The sequence below is a fragment of the Maniola jurtina genome, chromosome 15, assembly GCF_905333055.1.
Source record: "Maniola jurtina chromosome 15, ilManJurt1.1, whole genome shotgun sequence".
Lineage (NCBI taxonomy): Eukaryota > Metazoa > Arthropoda > Insecta > Lepidoptera > Nymphalidae > Maniola > Maniola jurtina.
Window position 1 is genome coordinate 3,883,641 of NC_060043.1, and position 21,713 is coordinate 3,905,353.

At 36.1% G+C, this 21,713-nt stretch overlaps 2 protein-coding genes across 4 annotated transcripts in view; one reads left to right on the top strand and one right to left on the bottom strand.

Moving 5' to 3' along the window:
* LOC123872562 (inositol hexakisphosphate kinase 1) overlaps positions 1–21,713 on the top strand; it is a 62,817-nt gene that overhangs the window by 33,238 nt on the left and 7,866 nt on the right. For all 3 annotated transcript variants that reach the window (XM_045916893.1, XM_045916891.1, XM_045916892.1), the window contains exons 2-3: positions 16,381–16,551; positions 20,663–20,789. In XM_045916893.1, coding sequence (XP_045772849.1) covers positions 16,414–16,551; positions 20,663–20,789 — 265 coding nt within the window. In that variant the 5' untranslated portion in view covers positions 16,381–16,413. The remainder of the gene's footprint in view (positions 1–16,380; positions 16,552–20,662; positions 20,790–21,713) is intronic.
* LOC123872561 lies at positions 97–3,491 on the bottom strand. The gene is made up of 2 exons (XM_045916890.1): positions 2,461–3,491; positions 97–1,443 (listed from the first exon to the last, which is right to left on the bottom strand). The coding sequence occupies exons 1-2, from the start codon at positions 2,659–2,661 to the stop codon at positions 97–99; spliced, it is 1,548 nt and encodes a 515-aa protein (XP_045772846.1). The 5' UTR covers positions 2,662–3,491.

The window sequence follows — 21,713 nt, forward strand, 5'->3', positions numbered from 1 at the left end:
AAGTAGGTAATCACTTCACATTTGCCTGCTTTGCATAGAAGAATAAAATAATAGTTATTGCGAAGAAAAAAAACTAACTGTAAAAATAATGCTACATTATTTTTCTTCTAAAATACAAGGAGTACACTTAAAGGGCATATCTTTGGCCTGATTGTACGTTAATCCTTTAAAATGGGTACACTTAAAATGAAACCATTTGGTGCAAAAATCGCAACCAATATTTTTATTTTCATCATCCTCGGTGTCACTGTTTAATATATCTGTGCACTGAGCACAATTTTCTTTCATAACTTGCACATTTGTCTTTAGTGATTTGCGAGATTTCAACTTCTTTTTCTTAGCTTGTTGCATTTCCAGTTTCTTTCTTTTTGATACTTCCTGTTTACGCTTTACAGCTTCATTTTTTTTAATCTTTATATTTTCCTTTTCTTCGTAAAACTCACGCCACTTTCTGCTTGAAATGGCAGCAGGAAGTCTAGGTTTGGTAACAGTTTGCTTTGATTTTTCCAAAGGTTGAGGAACAAATAAATGTTTTTTGAATATTTCATGTGGGTTGGTAGATTTAGGATTAAATTGTGACTCACTACTGTCTGATTGTATGTTTTCAGTAACAAAAGTTAATTCCTGTAATAAGGGCGTTGATTGTGTTGAATTATTTGGCTGAGAAGAGAAGGTTTTTGGATTGAAAGATGGCGGTTCTGAACTATCAGGCATGATTATTACGTCATTTAGTGACAGTAAAGGTAAATTTGGAGTAGTATCACATATTTTTTCAGTGCACTCAGGAAGTAAACCAACCTTGGCCATTGGTACCTTGAATTGTATAGCATCTGGTTGACTGGAGTTATTTTGAGATGCTTCAGCTACAGAAGTTTGATGTTCTGGGTGTGACGGTGTACTTGTTTGAAGTGGAATTATAAGAACATCATCCAAAGATACTAAAGACCCGTGCTCTAGGTAACTGCCGGAAATGTGGAACGTTGAAAGAGTTTCGTCAATTTCCTCATGAGCTGCTTGGTTTTCTAGTTGTGAATTTGGGGACAATGATCCATGCACGTTATGTACATCCACTTCGACCGATATGTCATGGCAAGGGTTTGCGTTCGTAACATTATTATCCTGTAATAATATCAATTGGTCACCGCTATGGCCAAGGCTAGAGAAATGCGTCTCGATTGAATTATTCGAATTGTTTGTATTTACTTCTCCTGCTGTTATAGAAGCTGATAGGTGAACTGTTGAATTGGTCCTATCTTCGGATCCGGTTTCATACAAGATTTGGGTATCTTGTGGTTCCGTGTTTCTCAATTTTTTAATTTCTCTTAAAATAAGGTTTACGTCCACTTTTTTTGTTTTTAGTATTGGCCTTAAATGACGCAAGACTTTTCGTGTACAATTCAGATCTTGATTAGTTATTTCAGGCCTTGGTCGATTTAATTGTTCGATTGTGTTTTGGACACATTTAGTATAATCAATGGCATTTGGATCGAAAGGGAAAAGCCCACATTTTCTAAATCCGTTGATTATGTTTGAAGTCATTTGAGGATCATTGATTGTGTCTTTAAACAGCTGGCAAAAATTTGTTTTTGTAACAGATTTATTAACATTTTCAGGCTTTGCCAGGAATTTTCGGACGACATTCCTCCAATTACTTTTCAACGGAGCAAAAACACTGACGTCAGCAGGTTGCAGCATGTGCGTAGTATTTGGTGGAAGAGCGTACAGTATGATGCCGAGTTGCTCACACATAGAGCTCAACACTAACGACATATGTGATTTATGCCCGTCAATCAGCAGTAAAATCGGTTTTGGAATATTATTTTTCTCCAGCCACGTATTGAAGTCGTTGGTGATGTATTCGAAGAATACGTCACTCTTCATCCAACCAGATTCACTTCTACCAAGGCACCAATCTGGTGGCATACTGTCGCTGATTTGTTTTGGCGGTCTAATGTAAGGAAAGATGACGAGAGGAGGACACATTTGCCCACTGGCGTTAAACATGATTAAGACCGTCAAATTGTCTTTTTCGTTTCCAGCTTTAATCTGGTAAAGATTTCTATAGCCCTTTGGACCAATAACTTTACCAGTTTTCGGGCAAAGTGAAAATCCGCTTTCATCAGCGTTGAATATTCTATTAGGCTGTCGAAGCAATTCTAGTTGCCCTTCTTGCATCAGAAAGTTTTCTAGCTCTCGGAACCATAATCTGATGGACTCTTCGGTGACCCTTGCTCGAGCTTTGTTAATACTTTCTGCTGATCGCAGGGATATTTCCGGATTCCTTTTTAAAAAACTACTATACCATGTCTGGCCAGGGCGATCATCTTTAAACGGGTTTTTTTTTTGATTATCTTTCAATATTTTTTGAACAGTGTCCAAGAGTTCCTGTTTTTTTAGGGGAAACCCACATTTTGCTAAGTTTATGATCCACTGTACAACTTCTTTTTCACCAGTTGAGCCTAGGATAGGTTCTGGTCCTCGGTTTTTTAACTCATCGGCCCTTTTCCCGATAAGCCTGTCTTGGATGGTAGTCCTAGGAATCCCATATTTTCTAGAGGTTTCCCTGATTCCTTTCTTATCCTCTCTAATTTCTTTAAGGGCCAGTTCCAGATTTTTTGGTGGATAGTTAGCAGTTTTTTTCTTTTTTGATGCATTCGACATCTGTAAAGTAATAAAATTGCTTTACTTTATTTATATCTCTTCAAAATAACACGTGGTTTATTTTATTATTGAAAAAATTCTTTACATTCCAAGTATTCCAACGGTGGCCGCATATTGACCTTATCGAACTAGATTACGGCATCCAAACGCGCCTATAATGATTAGGTGGTCGTAAAACAAAATCTTAATTTGCGATAGTCAGATTACGACCACATCAACACAAAAATTTAAAGATTTAAGTATGTTTTGGCGGCCGCAAACTAACAGTAGTGCTCTCGTCACGCTACAAAATCAATTGTATATTCGTAATCAATACTTTAATTGTATTAAGTGTAAGAAAAAGACAAATTATTTATGACTCAAGATGTCAGTAAACCGACCACCCGGCCGCAAAATAAAATATCTACAAAATCCATGTATGAGTATGCGACCACCGTGTTTTTTAGATATTTAATTATATTCTTCATTAAATAATTGCAAAAACGTATGATCCAAGCACTATAGACATTGTAAAAACTATCATGACCCGCAAAAGTAGAAAAGTAAGGAAAATACTCACTTCGAATCAGCATGTGTTTACTAATTTTTTTCTTATTTTGCGAGCGTGCACACACGGCTGGCATTGGCAACGAAATGAAGGAAAGCCTGTCGTCACACGTTTAATGTTATCCTGCCAATTTTAAGAAACCCGAGGAATAGTATTATCTTACTTTGCGCTAGCTGAAGTTCGTGTGAAAGAGAACGATATAATGCTTATTATTTAAGTATTGCTGCAGTATTAGCTTAAAACGGTCGCAAAGTAACGAATGGTCGCCAACCCCCAAATTGACCCTACCTAGAATCTAGACGTTGAAGCTTAAAGGTATATTAAGTTGATAAATATTCATAAGTCACACAATATTCCGTCGCGCGCGTTCTCTGATATTCTCTGAGTACTGGTTTTTATACGTTCAAGGGCATTACTACCGGTATTTGTTAGTCTTTTCAATTCGACGAATTTCTATCGTACGATAACGAGTGGTGTCCAGTCTGGTATTTTTTGTTGTGCATTTTATGTTGTTATTAACTTCAAATCGTTATTATTAAAAGTTGAACTACTTTTTTTACTACCAGACTAGATTATTACATCAAAAAAATACATCCAAACCATCACTAATTAATCTTTGGAATTTTATTTATCATCTTGTCATTTCGTCATTTAATAATCTAAAACAAAGGAAGTGTGATAGCTAAACTGTTAGCGACAATCAGAAAGCGCGGATTCGTGTCGTTGCTTGCTGCGTTCTCAATATTTGAATTGTATTAGCCTTAATATTCCTCAAGCATAACTTAATTCTGTAAAAGCAAATCAATTAAGGCTGGGTTATTCTTTAACTAGTGGAAATTCAATGCGATTATATTAATAATCCGGAATCTGGATCAGTTCAGCTAACCGGACACGCATTTCTGAAAATCGTTTCTTCTTTAAGTTGATAAGTGATCATGATGAAGTCTAAGATTGGAGCGGGCTACCTTGGCAGCTTTATTAAACTCATACCCATTATACTTAGGTTTCTATACGGCATCGTACCGGAACGCTTCATTGCTTGGCGGCACGGCTTTGCCAGTACGGCGGTAACTAGCCACGGCCGTAGCCTTCCACCAGACGAATGATTTAATGGGGATATACGTTATAAAGAAAACTTTAATGTAAAATCACCGTTTCTAGAGCCAGCGGTTTTATCTGTACGTCGATATGTCAATCAGTTTATTTTTTTATACTTATCGATTGTTTGTGGCAGTTATAATGAGAATAGTTCGGTTCGCAAATAGTGAAAGTGGCGATGCGGGCGCGACCTGCAGCGCCACAAAACATTACAGCCTTATGTCGCAAGACATCGTCCGAGGAGTTCTAGAAAGCTTGTGGAAAATTCCGTTATGAATGCAGCGTTGCGTTTGTCCACTGTGATTCCATGGAATAATATGCAAACGTATTTCCTGATAAATGTGCATTGGTATAATTTTATCTCTCTACGTGTTGAACACATCCGCAATGTAATGTACCTATATCCCATCTATTTCAATAAATCCAAACGAATCTAATTTAAGGACTTTCGTTACACAAGAAAGAGCTGATGAATGGCATTCTTTTTTAACCCCCGACCCAAAAAGAGGGGTGTTATAAGTTTGACGTGTGTATCTGTGTATCTGTGTATCTGTCTGTGGCATCGTAGCGCCTAAACGAATGAACCGATTTTAATTTAGTTTTTTTTTGTTTGAAAGGTGGCTTGATCGAGAGTATTCTTAGCTATCATCCAAGAAAATCGGTTCAGCCGTTTGAAAGTTATCAGCTTTTTTCTAGTTACTGTAACCTTCACTTGTCGGGGGTGTTATAAATTTTTAATTTACACTTGTTGTCAACTTTACAGGCAGTGTTGTGATTGGTGTCTACTGCCTACTATAAAAGTCTGTCTGTTGGATGCAAAGATATAAATTGGATATATGTACATTTTAGTTATTAATAGACCTACAGCTGTCGTACTCGCAGTGGGCATTTTGAAGGAATTGCGATATTGTACTATTTGCTGATGATACGTCTTTGATTTTTAAAGTCGATAGAAATTATAATAATTTTGACGATGTAAATAGAACCATATCGCAGGTTACTCATTGGTTTACTGTTAATAATTTGCTTTTAAATGCAAAGAAAACTAAGTGTGTCGAATTCGCATTGCCCAATACTAAGACGGCAAATGATTTTAATTTAATGGTAAATAATGATATGTTGAAAGTAGAAGAAACTACCGTGTTCCTAGGGATAACTTTAGATGCAAAGCTTCAATGGAACGCCCATATATCAACACTTGCTGGTAAACTCAGCTCTGCTGCTTACGCTGTTAGAAAGATTCGACAGATAACTGATGTGGAAACTGCAAAAATTGTATATTTTGCCTATTTTCACAGTATTATGTCTTACGGAATCTTACTATGGGGTAAAGCGGCAGATATTGGAAAAATTTTCGTATTACAAAAAAGGGCAATACGCGCAATCTATAATTTAAAACCGCGCGATTCCCTACGAGAGAAATTTAAGGAAATAGGTATTCTTACAGTAGCTTCTCAATATATTTACGCTAATATAATTTTTGTACGACAAAACATTCATAGTTACAAAAAAATCGGTGATTTCCACGACCGGCAAACTAGAAACCGTGATAGGCTCGCATATCCTACGCTCCGCCTCAGGAAAGTTGGAAAATCGTTTGTGGGAATGAGTGTAATATTTTATAATAAAATTCCACAATCAATTTTAGACTTGCCTTTACACAAGTTTAAAAAATCTATTAAAAGTATGCTCCTGAAAAAAGCTTATTATACAATCGAAGATTATGTAAATGACAAAAAAGCTTGGATTTGATGCGCTCCAGCAATACACGGCGCTGCAATTGCTTGTATACAGTATGGCATATTATTGTAAATTGTACATTTGAAAAGAGCAACCGCCGAGTTTCTTGCTGGTTCTTCTCGGTAGGAACAGCATTCCGAACCAGTGGTAGATTATTTTGACGATTCAAAAGCACTTGTAAAAGTTTAATTGAATAAAAATAATTTGAATTTTGAATTTTGAATAAAAAAGTTGTGGCCGTGATGGGACTTATCTAAACTTTTTTGGCTATGACTTGGCCAGGGTTCTCCAATAACTTCACGGCTGAGAAACTACGTTAAAGTTTCTAACAAATATCTTGATTTAACCAATCTATATACAGTTTGCAAGTTGGCAATGCTACTCTTCTTTTCTTTAACAGTATTTAAGTGGGAATGACACGTGCTGTGAAGACTAAAGAGTGAGGAAGTATAAATTAGTTCGACGTTAATATTTTTTATGGGGATAATTAGCGTTGGCACACATTTGGCATAAAGTTGTACCACGTGTTTTAGAACGTGATATTACTGTACCGCTTTCGAATTTGCGATAGTGTGTAAGCAAACTTAAAAAGTTTAAATTACAGACAGAACCTAGTCCGTGTAATTCAGTAGCTCGTACCTACTTTGATTTATGGGATATATCCGTATTACGTTTGGCTGCATTCTTCAATTATTTCTATCAAGAAACAATGTAATAAGTGATCTACTTTTCTTTCCTTTGTCTCAAGTGTCTTATAACACCACATACAGCTACCTGCCTAGATAACGCCTCAATATCATCTACGATTGTAGTTGTAACTATTTTATTAACCTATTAACCTATTTTATTCTTATCCGTCTTTATAATATTAGAATTGATTTATTCCAATAATTGCCCATTATTACAATTTATTCTTTCATTATAAAATGGTTCAACCATTGCTTTTTTGGTTTCACCGATTTAATCATTATTTGATGGTAGTCATTATTATCTGCAGCCAATAATAATTTACTATACTGCACTATATTGGACATATAAACTTCTTTAGCGCTAGCTTTCGGACTTTTGTCTATTCTAAGCTCATTTTGGGCTATAATAAAATTTCCAATATGTCATTATGAGTAACATATTCTTACAATATGACGTGAGCTACATTGTTTACAAACAGTAGTACTATTCAGACAATAAAGTTGTCTCGTTTCGTTTACAAGTCATCCAGCAGAGCTTACCGAAGGTTGATTTATTCATTGCTTCAAATCGAGGCCGCCAGTTCCAATCGAAAGGCTTCATAGTTGCTATGCACTAAATTAGAACATGTGGGCGTTAGGTTCAGAACATCGATCGTATATTAATGAACGAGAACAACCCACCTGCGTATTATGTAAACGTTTTTTTTTAAATAGCTTCATTAGTTTTTCATTAACTACTACAGCCAGTTCAAGCTCAAGGTAAAGTGCGTTCTTTCATTAAGCGTTCGTTAAGGTTGACCTGAATTTTCTTAGAGCGTGTCAGATCCAAATGAGTTACGTAAACTAATCTTGTCAGTTGCCATATTACTTCTTATGTGTTTCTTTAGATTTACGAAGAAAAGCTGCAGTAAATGTGTTGTCGTTTATCAAATTTCTTTTGCTTCTAGCTCAAGCTTTGGAAAAAATTAAATGAAATACCGCTCAGTCTACTACTATACAAAATAAAGCAAATCTTTTTGGTCATGCGAACGAAAACAGCACAATTTTTTCTTCTTTTAAAAAGTCTTTATACTATTGCAATTGAGTCTCGGTTGACATGAATGAAATTGATGAGTAAAATCTTGGCAAAAGTCCCTTCCATTGTATCAGTAAATGTAAAGTTTGGCTCCTACAAATAATAATGGAATATAATTTTTTTTAGTCTGTTTTTGACAAGTCTTATTTTACAATATTGTGTCAATCTACGTTTGTTGAGACATATTGAGTAATTCGAGCTTTATATAAAACTAAATAAAGGTATTACGTACCTACTCTACTATATTTAAATGTTAACTTTCCTGCGAACATTAGTAATGCTAGATAAACGGGAATCCCCTAATCTTATCTGGTCATCGTATTTAGCAGCCATCGTTATGCTTCGTAGTTCTGCTTTACATGTCATGCGCAATGAGATTTATTTTTGATCATATATATATTTTAAAGGCAACGCTTGAACAATTATTTCATTAACGGTCCAGTTAAACGCATTAATTACTATATCAAAAAATAGCGAATGCGGATTTATTTTGTAGAGCGTAATAAATTATACCCAAGTGGAATGATTTATTTTTGATGAGACATCTTTATTTAAAAGTAACGCTTGAACAATTATAATTAATGATCTAGGTAAACGCATTATTATATTATCAAAAATATACCGAATGCGGTTTGATTTTGAAGAGCATAATACACCTGCGTGAAATGATTTATTTTTGACCAAACATCTTTATTTTAAAAGCGTGAACGCTTGAACAATTAACGATCCAGGTAAATGCATTATTATGTCAAAATATAGCGAATGTGGGTTTATTTTGCAGAGCATGCTAGCGTTTCGTGTCGCCTATACTGAGCACACATGCCAACATTGCTCCCGACCTAGTAACCCAAAAGTTTACCTACTTCCATCGTTTGCACACCATGACTCAACATTATTATTAACTTAGATGATAACCGCAACTTCGCAATCGTTGATATAGGTTTTATAAATCCTGTGGGAACTTCGATTTGCTGGGATAAAAAGTAGCCTATGCTACTAAACAGGTTTTTGCTATAGGTATCCATGTGAAATATTTTGTCGATCCGTTGTCGTTGTGATTGAAATACAAACCGACAAACAAACACTTTCACCTTTATAATATTAACTATTAATGATAATTTTGAATCGGAGTAGAAGAATTTTTTTAGTTTATTACTTTTTTAGCATCAAACAAAATTATTACTTACTTTAATATTTTAAAAAGAGCAGAGCTGTTGTTTCAGGTAGGTACGGTCTAGCCTGAAATAGTTTTCTAATTTGCGACAACAACGCGTTGGTATGGACGAGAATAATCTCGACGATAAATTATTCGGTCAAGGTGTGCACATCAAGAGAAGTTTACCTAGAGCATTCCATACAAACGTAGTTTGATTTTTATTCGAATATTAACTAGTCAAACTCAATACATTATGTGGTCACGTTGTAGAAACAAATATTTGTGTATATGGTTTGCCAGATTTGTGTTAACAAGTTTGTAGTTTCAAAATTGCACGGGCTCAAAGAACCAAAACTACACATTCCTACTGAAAAAAAGATAACAGATAACAAAGAGACAGATTTTAATGTCTAGAACGTTTCTACCTCATCGAGTTTAAATGGTTAATATTTAAATGAGAACAAAACTACGTTTGTTTGAAGTGCACCACGAATAACTATTGATAAAGGATTACACATTAAGTTAAAAGCTTTGCAAGTATTTTATGTAATTACGTCTATCTGTCGATAGTTAAGATTGTCTAGAAAGTTTTTGCGTCAATACTTTACTGACGATAATCACATCAATAAACAAGAAGACTAGCTAGCTACACATTTGTATACCAATCTGAAAACAAAGCATCGTAAATAACACAATCACCAGTCACATCACTCGTCGATTAAGTTTACTGAAATACCGTTTTATATGCTTCAAGGGTTCTTCAATGAAGGTTGCGTATTAATCATGAAGCACTTCTAAATCCTTAGTTAATTGTCTTTGTAAGGTAATAAATCATCAATTAAGAAGGCGAATGAGTTTCCTTCATTAAAATAACTCATTATTGAGGACACTTGTAAAATGTTTTCCACGTAGTATTATTAAAATATACTAGTAGAAGGTTATCAGTTATTACATTTTTAGTAGAAAGTCAAAACTTGCGTCACAGGAACGTTTGAAATAGGCCTTGAAATGCCAGTTACATTAATATTAATGTTTGCTTTATCTACATTATTTAAGGAGGAATTATATTGTTAATCTGTTAAATTGCTAATACATCGGATTACCTAACTCCTAAAACAACATTCACTAGTCGCGTCCGACCTTTTGCACCATACCGTTGTCCATGAATCACATTACCTTTCAAAAAGCATTTATCTTTTCTGATTATAAAAGACAAAAAGTGATTTTTGAATTATCATCAACATCATCAGTCATTACTCATTATGCATCGACTGTTGGTCATACGAGTAGGTCTCGTTATAAGGTCGTTCCACCTCATAATTTTACGTTATTAGGAATTTTAGATTATTGGAATTTAAACTTTTATACTAAAAAAACTAGCTTATGCCCGCGACTTCGTCCGCGTGGACTGCACATATTTCAAACCCCTATTTTAACCCCTTATAGGGGCTGAATTTTCAAATAACGGATGTCTAGTCATAATAGCTATCCAGCCCGATCAATCCAATAGATTGAGCTGTGCGTTGATAGATCGGTCAGTCAGTTAGTCAGTCAGCTTTTCCATTTATATATTTAGATTTCAAACTGACATGTCTATTAATTATTTGTGGTAAAAAATGCGTTCCCTGGGTTTTTACTGTGGTTATATTAATCATGTTATAGAGATCTATAATTTGATATGATGCCAAAACTTTTTTCACATTATGCAATGTTTATAGTATTCACAGTCAGATTTCTGCTTAGAGCTATTTAATAGTATTCTTTGTATATTCTTTGACTTGAAGAAATTGCGACTGGGTTTTCCGCGTGGCTAATATTTTTTTGGATTAATGTCAAAATAATATTCAGTACAGTGTAGAAATACGTGCCATCATTTTGATTCTTTGTTTGGTTATCAACGGCTGGGTTTATTTTACGTATTGTGCCTCTGTCTGTTCGCATCAGCGTGAAATGCTTTTGTTATTAAGACGTGTATGAAGTCAGTTTATAAATAGCGAACGTCTGGACGATTTCCTATCTTTGTATCATCTTCAAAATTGTTGAATGTTTCTTAAATTACACTTCGGTCTCTATTACAATAGAATTCACAATTTAGGTACGATGACCACGTACTACTCAAATACATAATGTAACTTATATTCTGCTAATTTTAACAATCATGCGTTTTGTGAAACTACGACTTACAATAGTTATATTAATATATGCCCTTTGATTTTTTCATCAAAGTGCTCTGTAGTTACTAAACTCTGCTAGTTAGTTATATCGTCAGTGCCCCCAAAATGTGCTACCAGTTGCGCTGCATATTACACTCTGTAATTACAATTAATTATTATAATTGCCTTGTACATTTGAAGTGGACGTTAGAAAATAAGTCTGGGGTCATCGAAACGTGTTCGAGACGGTCCAAACTGGTCCGGCTCTCATCGGTTAGATATCACATTATTGTGGCTACATGCCCCCCCATCTATACAATACTAAACAGGTCCACACATTACTGATATCTTGTACCACGCTAACGTATTTAGTTACTGTTTACGAATGTGTTTTTTAATCTTTAACTTATTTACTAATCTTTTTAAGTAGCATATCAACATAACATAGTAGTATCAGAGTGGTATATCAATCAAATTTATTGGTTTTATTCAGTTTATAATGCATGTAATTTTTTTAGTGTAACACTTCCTGAGTTTCTGTTTGTCTCGATTTCAATACAGACATATTCGTAGAACAATAAACACAAAGATAACGCCTTAAAATCTAACTTAGCTTATACAGTGTCTATATTATATTGTGTAGTGCCAACGAAAAGGCCCGAACTCAGCTAAATGTAGTTTCATCTTATTTCCTATTGGCAGTATTGAGAAGTTATTATTGGCAGTGCAGTTTAAATTCGTAATCTATTTTTGCCCCTATACTTGTTTACTCTGCTGTGTGGACGTCGCGCGAAGTCGTCGTGGTGATTTTTGGTTTGCTGGGAAAGTCGCAACCGGTCGGCAAGGGCGGGGCCTCACGTCACACAAATAAATCTTTTGGGAGAGCACATTCGCTCGGTTTCGCTTCTAATTTGGTGACGACGCGGCTTGGCGTTGGCACCTAACATTTTGCTACGTAACATCAGTGCATACGAACGACTGCATACGTCACGGGCACACATTGAAATATTGTGAAACGTCAATCAATTCTCGTGGGTGTAACTCCGCCTAATCACAATAACCTTATTATTGTAATTTGTTTTGTTTATAGGTGGCTTCAAATAGCACGTGTCCTATTTTCGGCTCTAAATTATTATGACCGTAGCGGAAATTGCAAAGAATTTGCGTGGGCCTGAAATCTTGTTATTGTATGTCTTTTTAACCCCCAACCCAAAAGAGGGCTGTTATAAGTTTGACGTGTGTATCTGTGTATCTGTCTGGGGCATCGTAGCTCCTAAACTAATCAACCGATTTTAAATTAGTTTTTTTTTTTTTGATTGAAAGGTGACTTGATCGAGAGTGTTCTTAGCTATAATCCAAGAAAATCGGTTCAGCCGTTTGAAAGCTATCAGCTCTTTTCTAGTTACTGTAACCTTCACTTGTCGGGGGTGTTATAAATTTTTAATTTAGGTACACTTGTATTATGAAGACATCTTTATCGTTTAAGTATAATATATTTAATCAAGCAATCACCTACACAAACTTATCACTTTAATTTATTATAAGGACATTATAAGGACACAACATAAACGCATGTACATAGTACATACCTAAAATGTCTTTATAATATTGCGTGAATGCCCTACAATGCCCTTGCATGTTGAGGTGATTGCCGCGAGCATAAAGTACTTTTCCTTCTTTTTAATAATCGCTTAATTGGTTGTTCTCTTTCTGAGTCTGGCGTCCGTTATGGTTGAGCGTCTGTACTCTGTAAGCGGCTTTGTGTCGCATCGTTCGGTTGCTGACCGGCTGATGACCGTATAGAACTAGTTCTTAGCTGTATTATAAACATTTGCTGAGTCGAACGTTTCCTCTAGTTCTTTATCCAATTATTGCGTTGGATCGAAATATATTGCATTGTAATTGAATTGACAGTAGCGGTAATAGTAAGCACATATCATACTAATATTATAAAGGCGAAAGTTTGTATGTGTGTGTGTGTGTGTGTGTGTGTGTGCGCGTGTGTGTGTGTGTATGTGTGTGTGTGTGTGTGTGTGTGTGTGTGTGTGTGTGTGTGTGTGTGTGTGTGTGTGTGTGTGTGTGTGTGTGTGTGTGTGTCTATCTGTTCGTCTGTTTGTTAGCTATGCGAGCGCGCATTGAAACTTTGCAACCCATAGTTTTTCTTGGCATTAATCATAAGTAGATGTTTAAACTAGAATAATATTATTTATTAGCCCATGGTAGTAGTAAGAAAGCTGCCATTGTATAATGGTGCTTTATTAAAAAAAATACTTGATGGTTTCGGACATACTACATAGGCACCATCAATGTGGTGCATCGCATTGCATGACGGACATTAATCAGTATTTAATCTAAATATACGAGTAACTACTCTAAACCTGAGTTTCATGTTCACCTAACCGGTTTTAGAAGGTCAGACGGCAAGCGACCCGTGTAAAAACTTGAAGCCTGTCAAATCGGTTTAGAATATGTAATAAGCAGATCCCAAAAGCTGGAACGAAGAAGATTATGTACCTACATTTTAAATTGAAATAACCAATATTTGCCCTTTGTAACACATGTGGACGTACGATAAAGGGGTGCATTAATTCTGTTGTTTGACGCCATGTCATGTGTTTATTTACAACTTATACACAATGTTGAGTATTGATAAGACTCCAGTTATCATTATTATAAGAGCAAACAATACGTATGATTGTATGTTGTATTAATGCCTATACTGCAAAAGCATTTGTTGGTATAGTCTTCTCCTAAATTGGTGTCATTTAAGTCTGATCTGTTGGTCGTTTCCGAAAAACCTGCATCAATATTATTATTATTACAATCGCAGTCGTGTGATTGGCTGAATTTTGCAACAATGCATTGTAGCCAATAGTGAGCGAGCATCAACCAATCAGAGGTGATTGCGATCGTGACATTGTAGCTGTCATTCTAGCACAATCGAGCTGCTGATCTATCCACATTATTATTTAGTTATTTATTCTTAGTAAGTATATACTTTGAATAAACATATGTAAGTACCTACCTTTAAATCTAATACAGTCGCTGAAAAGATTGTAAGTATTAGATGAATTTGTAGCTTAGAGATGCTTGGATTCAAATTCAATGGAAATCCCCAGATAGATTTATAAGGCTTCAATTGAATCTAAAAATACTAAGGTTACGTAAACGCTAAAGGTCGAAATGCCTTTTACGTATGCGTTTTTTCGTAGATCAGACTTTTAGTTTTATTTGTGTAACTTCGGTACAATATTAATTTAAATGTGTAGGTTTATGTTACTTAATATGTAGGTGTCAAATATAGGTAATGTCAGTGTTCGACTTGTCCTGAGAATTTCAGCTTCGATTTCCGTAACTTTAAAGTTCAAGTTCACAATATTATAGGTAGGTACAACAACGGCTCGAGTTGATAATTTTTATGCCAAGACTGCCAAAATTGATATGGATCGTATGATTCTTGAATTTAGTATAATCAACTTCCGTCATACTACTGTTAGATAAGTCCTTATCTCAATAAAAACACACACAAAATGGCAAAAGTATTGCACTGCTTAGCTTAGTGTTTGTTTAATATCGTTTTTGTTGTTAGAATGAACACATTTATTTTTCTTTTTATTAGATAACTACTCCAGCCTTTGCATTTTTCACTACTTTTTTCTACAGATACAGACACAATATTTGTCAGTGTCTCAGTTTTATTTTATAAGCAACATTATGTTATTAATTATTATCGAATAAACTCTCAAAGTGACTAAAAGCAGCAGTAGATATAATCAATCATAATATAACGTTTCTGTACTGCTTTTAGGTCATAGACCTCGAAATTTCCATATAAAGTGTATTACAATTCATTAAGAAGTTCCTTTTTAACCCCCGACCCAAAAAGAGGGGTGTTATAAGTTTGACGTGTGTATCTGTGTATCTGTGTGTCTGTGTATCTGTGTATCTGTGTATCTGTGTATCTGTCTGTGGCATCGTAGCGCCTAAACGAATGAACCGATTTTAATTTAGTTTTTTTTGTTTGAAAGGTGGCTTGATCGAGAGTGTTCTTAGCTATAATCTAAAAAAATTGGTTCAGCCGTTTAAGAGTTATCAGCTCTGTTCTAGTTTTCTTGTAGAAAAGAAGGTTAGATAACCGTTAGGTTCATAATATTATGTCAATAGACAAATGTCAAGCTGTCAAGATGGACGTTGTCTAAATACATAATTATTTATTTGAAAATGATGTTTTGGAAAACTCAAATACTTTGGATCGTCGGGGGTGTTATAAATTTTTAATTTACACTTGTTCAGTCGTGTGAACACTTTCACATTTGAATACGATAAGATCTATAGAAATAAAACAGGTTTATATCAATACATTTGCAGATCTGCTCTAATTTCTCATTCTGACGATAGGTTTTTGGTTTTGCTACATTTCGTCTTCACTAAAGGCTAGATTGTATAAGACGAAAGATTTACTTCTGTTATTGCTTACGTTACGTAACGTAGTAGATCAGTTGTGGTATTTCAAGATACTAAGATAGGATATACTGGTATTAATCAATGTTTGTAATCTAATTTGGAGTCACTGTTACGGTAGGGCGCGGTTGGGCGGGCGCCCAGAATAAGACTATTACTAAGAGGTATTTGTATAATATCATGATTTATCTAATAATACTATTGTTGATATAATAATAGTCCAATAAATAAATGTCAAATGTGCTGCTTCCTTTTCTGGTATCTTATTATGATGTATTTGGTAATTGGTATTGAAAATTCAAGGGACTGTGTAGTGCCACTGTCCATTAATCGTATCTACTATGTGGTTGTAATCAGTGCGATATTATGTAGATCATCAATACCACATTTTACATGAAACCACCACCTAAATATTAGGTAGGTAACATACAAAATGGTCCTTCACCTTCAAACCGGACTCTATTATGATGTTCTGTCTTAACCTCTCATACCGTAACATGGAACTTCTCGTCTTGGTTTGAGATAAAATTGGGTATGTTCATGACGCAATGATCACATGGTACTTGCAAAGCCTGCTTTTTGCCTGGGTTTCTTTTCTTACGAAATCCTCATTCTTCCAAGAAATTGCGAATGTTAATGACCCATATCACTTCGTTAGTTTTTCGCAAACTGCTGGCTTCTCAAGCAATTCTTCTTCTGCCAATTTTTAAGTTATGCCGGTATTACCCTATGTGTCGGTTCCTCGGATACTGAACTCATTGTGCGTCTGTAACTAACTGTATGTTTCCGTGTTGCTCCAGGTGGACAGCGGCGGGGGTGGCTCTGCCGAAGTAATGGTGTACTCTCTCGGCTGGGGCATGGGGGAGCCGGAGCGGCGCGCGCTGGACCGGAAGCGCGCGCAGCCGCCCGTCGCGCACACGCTCTCGCCAGATGATGGCCACGAGGTGGACGTGCTGCCACTCCACAATCAGGTAAACTTGCGTTGCGTCGCCGGTAGGATTGCCAGATGCACCGTATTTTATGGGTTACCCCGTATTTCGGGTGTGATAATACAGAATCCCGTAATTGCGAACATAAAATACGGGTTTAAATAAAGCTCCCGTATTTTTTACAGATTCAGCCGGCAAAACCAAACCCTGACGTTTTATTCAGTAGAAAGAATATTTTCCGTGTACGGCAATGCGCGGACCAATGCCCGCGGGTATTGGTCCACCTTAGACAGGGATTTTAAGAACTATAACTGAAAAATATTGAAGACAGCGCGATGAGCGCCGGCAGAAATCTAATGTAATTTTTTTATTCAAAAACAAGTCAGCCCTTGGCTACAATCTCACCTGGTGGTATGTGATGATGCAATCTAAGATGGAAGCGGGCTAACTTGAGGAAAGGGGTATGGCAGTTTTCGTTAAACCCATACCCTTTGGTTTCTATACGGCATCGTACCGGAACGCTAAGTCGCTTGACGTGGCACGGCTTTGCCGGTAGGGTAGTAACCAGTCACGGCCGAAGCCTCCCACCAGACCAGATCAGAAATTTAGAAATTATAAAATTCCAAACCCGTCGGGAATCGAATCCGGGACCTCCCACTAATAAGAGCACAGCGCATATTACTGCGCCAGAGAGGCTGTCGAGTAGGAATAAGATTCTTTAAAATTGCAGACAGATCAGAGAATGAACGTGCAAATACGTTTTCTTCCTAGTCAGTTCTTTGTCCCTCGTAGTCCGTCATCCGAGAACTAATTAGCTATGATAATGGCATGACATTCACAGCATGCCACCTCAGATTGCTATTATGCATTACCACAGGATACATAATAGTACAGGTAGGCATTACAGACGCAATATGCCTTTTGTTGTTGTTTAACAAAGAAAATGTTGAAATTATCCATATTCGAATAAATAATTGAACTCGATATCTTTATTCTTTGCGGTAACACTATCTATCCACCAGTTAGTGCTCTGTTGACATTTGGATGATATTTTGTTTTACTTTAGATTATCTAGGTGTAGGTGTCATTGCTGAGTTCCCGTGGGAATTCAGAAATACATACGGTATAAGGTGCCCACGCACTCGAACTGAACTGCGCGTCGCGTCAGCGCCCCGCACGATATTCTCTCCAGCCGCGACGCGCGTACGTCACTGCCGCGCGGCGCGGCTGGAGAGAATATCGTGCGGGGCGCTGACGCGACGCGCAGTTCAGCTGCAGTTCAGTTCAAGTGCGTGGGCACCTATAGAATTCGGTTTGTCGGAAACGGCTCAACGATTTGGATGACATTTTGTATTTAGATGATGTTTTACTTTCCACGTTTATCTAGATAGGTGTCATCTCTTATAGTCTGTTCAGTAACGTTGTGGTGGTACACCCGCAGGCGCTCCTTGTTACTTTGCTTTCATTTACTTTTACCATGTTTGTTAGATAAATGTTTTCATAGTTTAAAAAAAATGATACTATTTTATGTTATCGTAATAAAATACGAATACCCTCCTTGAAGATCTTCCTGGCGTAGTGGTTTTTCCAACTATCCATTCATTCAGTCCATTGCCAATTCAGCTTCGCAACCCGTTGAGCTATGTCGGTTACTCTGGTTCTCCTACAGATCTCCTCATTTCTGATTTAAAAGAATAGTGAATACTAAATAAATTACTTTACATAATAATTATTGTCATCAACTCATCACAATAGCCTATTTTCATAGTTGACCAGTTGCCAATCAATTAGCTGAGTTAATTAAATTTTAATGGGTAAAAGTTTTATCGTCACCTTCGCTATATTTTATCGTAAACAATTTCTTTGGTTGTTGTTATTGTTCTTATTGTTACAAATAATCCAGAAGAAGCGTGGCATTCAGTTATCCGTGACAATGTCGCCATAGCTTAGCCAATAATTTGTTTACAAAAAAAAAAAAAAGATTCCGACGAATTGAGAACCTCCTCCTTTTTTCGAAGGCGGTTAAAAACAAAGTATACTCCGTGCCAAATGACTATGAACTCATTCTTTACGCATTATAGTATACCAAACTGTACTTATATATTTTTTTCCTCCACAGCTTCAAATATAAGTTGTGCTACAATTGTATGCCCGTATGAAAAATTATGAAGGCAACCATGGCTTTTTAATTTAGTAGGCTTCTGAGATCAATGTTTCCTACTAATTCGAGTATCTTTGAAACAAGAATAAATAGGCATCTTCTATGCAAACATCACTTCTCATCAGATGTGATCGTGGTCAAGCGTGTCCCTCTAATGAATAAAAAATACATAGTTTTTAGGTCTTTTGTAGGCACCCTGGTTTTATCCAGCGGCTCCCTGTAACTTTTTTGATCTACAAATAAAAAATATTGTTAGGTATTCGTAGTATTTGATGTTTCCAAAATTGTTTGCTTGAATGGACTGTTAAAATCTCTTGTCAACAATTTACCGAAGACGCTACAAAGTCTACTAAAAAGAGAGTGCAAAACATAACATCGACAGGTTCACAATGATATGTGAAGAAAAAGTCATCATAACTTTTACTTTGTCAATTTACATAGCACCATTATCGCCAATGGAACTAGTTTCGTGGGAACATGGGCTTTTACTCTAAACTAGATTGTATCAGCTGTAACATTAGGATGTATTTATTATACTGCGCACTTTCAAAGCCAGGTAAGCGTTATAGGTGTTTTGTAGTCAGGCGAGGGGTCAATGGCACTAGCTTAACTTTTTTCATGGTCGTTGGTTATTTGATAGCTACTACACTCGGCTAGAGAGGTGGTATTGCACCGACTTCCGTGTGTGCGTTACCTGGGGTTCCGACCGCAATCGCATTGAACATTATCTTTGTTAGGGTTCCGTACCTCAAAAGGAAAAAGGAAACCCTTCTAAAAAGTGATCCTACTATGCTGTCTGTTTGTCGTGTCTGCCAAGAAAACGTTTAGGGTACTTTCCGTTGACCTAGAAGAGTGTTAGGCAAGTAGGTAGGTAGCACGAGTAAAGGAAAAAATCCGAAAAACGTGAATTTGTGGTTAGGTTACAAAAAAAATCACGAAAAATTTAGACATACGTATAATAGATGGCGCAGTCCGTCATTAACTTGCAGTGTTCTGCATTAAAGTGTTAGGTATACTCGTACCTTATACGATGGTATGGAACCCATCAGACTCGCACTTGACCAGTTTTTTTACTGTTAGATATCTTCTCTCTCACTCGTATGTTCTTGGCAGAAGAGCATGCCTCTCATAAAAATGTCAAGTGTCTCGAATCTTAATAGAGGTTCGTGTTTCTACACAACAATGGCTTTACATTGTTGTGCAGAAGTAGCTACCTACCTTAAACCGTCGACTTTTTCTTATTTGCTAAACAGACGCCCAAGGTCTTTGAAGATTTTGTTATTTTTGGAGAATTCCCAATTATTCATCGTACAAAGTTACCAGTATATATCTCAACAGAATTTAGTTATAATATTATTCTAAACTCTAAATGATTCCTACAATCTAAACCGTGTTGATGGGATCTTAACACTAATAATTTTATTATAAACCTAGTCATAGCCTCAACCTTTCTTATCGGGTAATCCAGTAAAACAAAAAATAATGACTATTATAAAATGAAGAAGATAAGAATCGTAGATTCATATACTTGGAAAAATGACGTGTTTTGCTTAATGAATGACTTGACTATGTATATTTTTGTTTGTGTTGGTCCTAAAACAAGTAGGTACTTAAGAATAAAGTTTTCGTAAAATGAAAAATTAATTCTTTTGCATCACAAACTTACAAGAGTTAATGACTTATAAGGCGTAGATAGAAAAGACGAAAGAAGTACAGTAGAACGTCATCGCCCTGAACGCGTGTGCAATTTGTAATACATATACAAAGAACTCTTTGAATCACATTCATCATAATATTGCGATTGGAGCTAGCAGCATGAACTTCTTCATACAGTTCATTGTCATACAATTTCTAGGAATCGCTTTGGCACATTGCGTTGTCCTCGCGCATTATATCTGCCCAAATATATATGACTCTAAAATAGGTATATTTGGACAGAGATGATCTACAGTTTAGACTAAGTAAGCTAATAGATTTTATTGTTGTCTTCAGGTGGGCGGGCACACTAGACTGCTAGTGCTAAACGACAGCACGGTCATCAAGCCCCTCAACATCCGCGAGCTGCATTTCTACCAGAACATTCCCGAGGACATCCAGGACTTCGTCCCCCGCTACAAGGGTAAGCATCACGTCTTTACCGCAGTTTGAGTTGAAGCGTTTGCTCGGTACGCTTTTATATTTTCGCTGAATGCATTTCATTATCGTTCATTGCATCAAACATTTTAATTTTAATTTTTCAATTATGTCACTATTATGTACTTATTTATTCGATTTTATTTACCTAGTCTTCAAATAATTGTTTGTTATTGCATTTTCGAGCACTAAGGAAGTTATCGCTTTTTCATTTTCTTCATTGCGCTCTATTTTTGCTGTTTATTATTTCAATGTTATCGAAATAGATTGTACTGTGTACTTTTTACCAAGTCGTACGATTTGATAAATTGTGCGTCATTGAGAAACATGTGCCACGACGAACGTATCGACGCAATAACTGTTACATATTTATCTGCGCATCGACAAGTAAAATATCGATGCGTAAAGTGTGGACAAGGGGATAATATGATTAAAGTGTTGACGGAATTAACTGTCCTTATTGCTCACTTGATCATTTCTATGCGATGTGAAAGAGATGCATGAATGAGGAACACACAAACCCGCCGACCGCGATCGAATAGATGTTTTTATACTACTATTTTCAAATAAAATAATTGTGAAAGTGAAGTAGAGTGTTGCGCGTGAAATCGCACGGAATGCTTACAATGATGTGTCGACGTTCCATGCGTTTTGACGATAAGAAAACTCGATTAATAAGTAGGTAGGACTTATCTAGACTACAGTGACTAATGAAGCGAAATAGTTACTACTATTATGCATATACCTAAGAGTAGAATGATTTATTTAAATTAGTATTTTCTTGGAGTTTGCTCCTGGACACAGCGTTGATAAATGATAATGCAGTATGTACTATGTATACGAACAGCAAAGGAATAGCAAAAAAAATTAGATCGGGTATTATTTTGGGGTTATCACAAAAATGACGTCA